At 38.7% G+C, this 3,446-nt stretch overlaps 1 protein-coding gene across 1 annotated transcript in view; it reads right to left on the bottom strand.

Moving 5' to 3' along the window:
• Positions 1-1,031: 1,031 nt before the first annotated feature.
• Positions 1,032-3,446, bottom strand: part of LOC104532644 (potassium voltage-gated channel subfamily C member 2) — a gene marked incomplete at its 5' end in the record, with an annotated part of 10,519 nt that continues 8,104 nt past the window's right edge. The window contains one exon of the mRNA XM_029087453.1: positions 1,032-2,177. Within this exon, the coding sequence (XP_028943286.1) occupies positions 2,068-2,177 (110 nt within the window). The remainder of the gene's footprint in view (positions 2,178-3,446) is intronic.

Raw genomic sequence — 3,446 nt, 5'->3', positions numbered from 1 at the left:
GGTTATTAAGCCAACTCTACCTCTTAGAACAGTCAGACTTGGGTTGTAGTCCCAAGACACGAGAATAATTAACGGACTCACCATCAGATTGTCCTCCAGGTGTGTTTTAAAAGAAAGCATTTAAACATGGGATTGGTTCTCTAGGGGAAAAATAAGTAGCTGCAATCAGGATATTCTGGACTCAAGGTCCTGCATCAGTGGATGTCCATCCAGAGTTAAGCTCCTTACCATCCGGAGACAGCAGAAGACGTCAGAGACCATCTGGTCGTCAGTGATTTCTACAGCCTTGCCGAACACAGTGCATCATCTTGTCTGCATCCCATCTGGGGCTTCTCACCGTCTCCATGTATCACTGAGGCAAGCCAGACACCTCTCTGGGTTCTGCGAGGCAGACATCAGACCTGCGTGACTGGAGTTGGCTGTGAGCCTTGTCCTGGATAACCACTACACCTTTTCTTCATGTGGGCACTGCTCACAGGTCACAGTCCAGTCAATTTTTAACCTTTGGGTAAACTCAGCACATTAACCTTTTGTGGTACATCACTATAACACATTTTACAAAAATTGAACACCTCTTGATCCTGTTTTCTGGAATCTTTCTTACTTTCCAGTACCTTTTCCAAAATATCGTGGTACCAGCCTCTCAGGTCATGTGTACGGTTGTACTTGCTCCCTCACCCCTCTCAGACACCCTGCTCATGTATTTGGGGATTTCACTGCTTGCCCCAAATAGAGGTTTGTGTTAGGAGTTTTAAGCAGCCTTTTACCACCACCTTTTTAGGTTGACTCCACACCAGGATGCAATAAAACTGTCTTGAGTCTGGTAAATAAACTATCCCAATTACAACTTCCGCATGAAGCATGGGGTCATTAACATGAAGGAAAATTTTAAACTGTTTTAGAAACCAGCTCATGCCAGTCATTGAATTAGCTCCTCATGTAACCCGGGAAACTGGTTTGAGAATTGGGATGGCAGGCAGGGGACGGATACTGCTAAAGGCTAAAAAAAGCGCATGAGCCACTTCACAAGATATGTTCCAAGTTCCTCCCCAGGTCTTTTGCCTTTTATTCTCCAATTTAGGTATTACATTTCCACTGGTTTCCACCAGGGCTGTGCATGCACCTTGACATGTTCACAGAAGTTCCACAATACAGAGTTTCACAACTGGGACAGGTCCCTACAATTGGGACAACAGGGTGACACAAGAGATTCTGGAGAACTTCCCACTGAATGGGATGGAGAGAACATAATTACCACATTGTAGCACTAGAATGCTTCATAAACATAGAATAGATTAGATTTACTACAAAAATCACATAAAGTAACAGTTCAAAGAATCTCTCTTTTATGTAAAATATACATTTGTAAGATATAATTTTAATACAACTTTTATACTTACTGATGTTGGGTTTGCAACACTAAATTAAAAAAAAAACAAACAACCAAACAACAACAACAAAACCAAAATAGACTTGCTGCCAGAATTTTTATTTCTCATAATACTTATAGTTTGAGGTAACAATGAAAGAAGACTGTGTGCTGTGAACAAAGTCAGTGATGTTTGTCTGCAGTCACATTTCTGTTATCAAAGTGAAAAGTAAACTTAAGACTTGGCATGTACACTAGAATTCATACAAATACAGGTCATGGCAAACTGAGAAAGCAAGGACTTATGCAAACCTACTCTGTTCATATTTGTGACCTTTGCAAAATACACCATTATTATGACAGAAGTCAAGACAGATGTAGTTTACAACACTATCATTATTAATTGTGTGTCTTTGTATGATTCACAGCACAATTTACTGCAGGAACCAGGAATAATACACACAGGGGTGCAGGTCTTTGCATGGAGCCTTAGCAATGATGACTTGAATTCAGCTTTCCTTGATACAGATAAAAACTGATATTCCATGCACACATGTTTTATTTACAGCTGACTCATCAACAGTGACTAATCACCCCTTCCTCTGGCAGCAGTAATTACGAGCAGTCTTTAATCTTCTTTAACAAGCTCTACTTCCCATGTAAAGTCTCAGTGACCTCCTCAAGGCGTGAGTTGTTTATCAGGGCCCATTCAGCAGCAGCAGTCTCTTTCCAGTACAGTCCTTGGTATGGCTAAATTCCATTGTCCCTTTTTCAGCAGTCAAAAATCCATGATAAATTCTGTACAACACTGTAGTTAATATAACAGCAGCACCAGATATTATATTAATTCCTTTGCTAAAAGCTGTTTGCACTTATCTCTCTATTGACAAAATTTTACCAAAACTAAATCAATGTACATCTTTAAATATCAGAAATGTATACTTTGATAAATACATTATTGTACAAGAATTCTGACATGCAGGTCATGCTATTGGGCTAGGCTATATACAAAAGAACATGTTACATGGTCAACAATAAGTTATATTTCTCTTCCTAACAAAAATAAAACATGACAATCAGGGATTATTCAACAATCTCAAGGACCTCTTAAAATCTGGGTTGTTCTTCCCCATGTAGTTTTAAAACTCTACGGTTTAGGGTAATTTTTCCTCACCAGCCCAGAACATAAAATCTGCCATTGCATTTGTCCTGTTGCATAAACAGAGGTTAATATTGAATGAAAAAGCCACTAGAGGAGATAGATAGTTTCAAAACTGTAATGAATGTTGGTTGCTAGGAGGAAGACTGATGCAATAGGCAACCGGCCAGTACTGTAAAGCTGCTACTAAATCCCACACAAAAAATCTTCAGAGTGCTCACATGAGTAAATCTAGATGATACTAACTTGCACTTGAAAAATATATATATTTGTATCTATACAAAGAAGTATAGTCCATATGAAAAAAGAGAAAAGGAGAAAAATGTCCTTAGTTAACCTTAAAAGAGGGGGGCATTTTAACAGTATCTCTGTGCTTTATGGAGACAGATGGAGAATACAGTAGACATGTTGCAAAACAGACAGACAAACAACATATAGGACAAAGCACCTCAAAAAACATTGACTGAAGAAATATTTGAAGCTCATGAGCCAGAGGTATAAGGCTGGTCAAAAACCCAACTTGAGAACTACTACCTTCTTACAATGGTACAAAAAAGCCCCCAATAATCTTCTCAATTTTATTTGTTACTCAGCCTCTGAAAATGTTGAAGAACCCTGGAGCAGAGAAATTACTACAGTACCAAGCAGCACTTGCTAGTTTAAAATTGCAAGTCTGGATGGCATTTACCTTTCTTGCATGTTTTGTGCCTTCCCCAAGCCATTAAGAAAGAGATCTGGCTTCTGCTTGCGTGTAACCAGTAATGACAACCTCTTTGCAGTTATCTGTGTGCAAACAACCGGAGACATTCAGAACTCTGATACAGCAATCCAGTACCAAAGTTAATCACAAAATAAAGCCATTTATAAACAAGTAGATAATTAAAAAATAAAGGAAAAGATTAAACAAAGAAAAACAAT

The sequence above is a fragment of the Antrostomus carolinensis genome, unplaced genomic scaffold (genome assembly GCF_000700745.2).
Source record: "Antrostomus carolinensis isolate BGI_N321 unplaced genomic scaffold, ASM70074v2 scaffold21841, whole genome shotgun sequence".
In the NCBI taxonomy this organism is placed as follows: domain Eukaryota; kingdom Metazoa; phylum Chordata; class Aves; order Caprimulgiformes; family Caprimulgidae; genus Antrostomus; species Antrostomus carolinensis.
The sequence above is the reverse complement of the archived record's forward strand: the minus strand, read 5'-3'. Positions and strand labels throughout refer to the sequence as shown.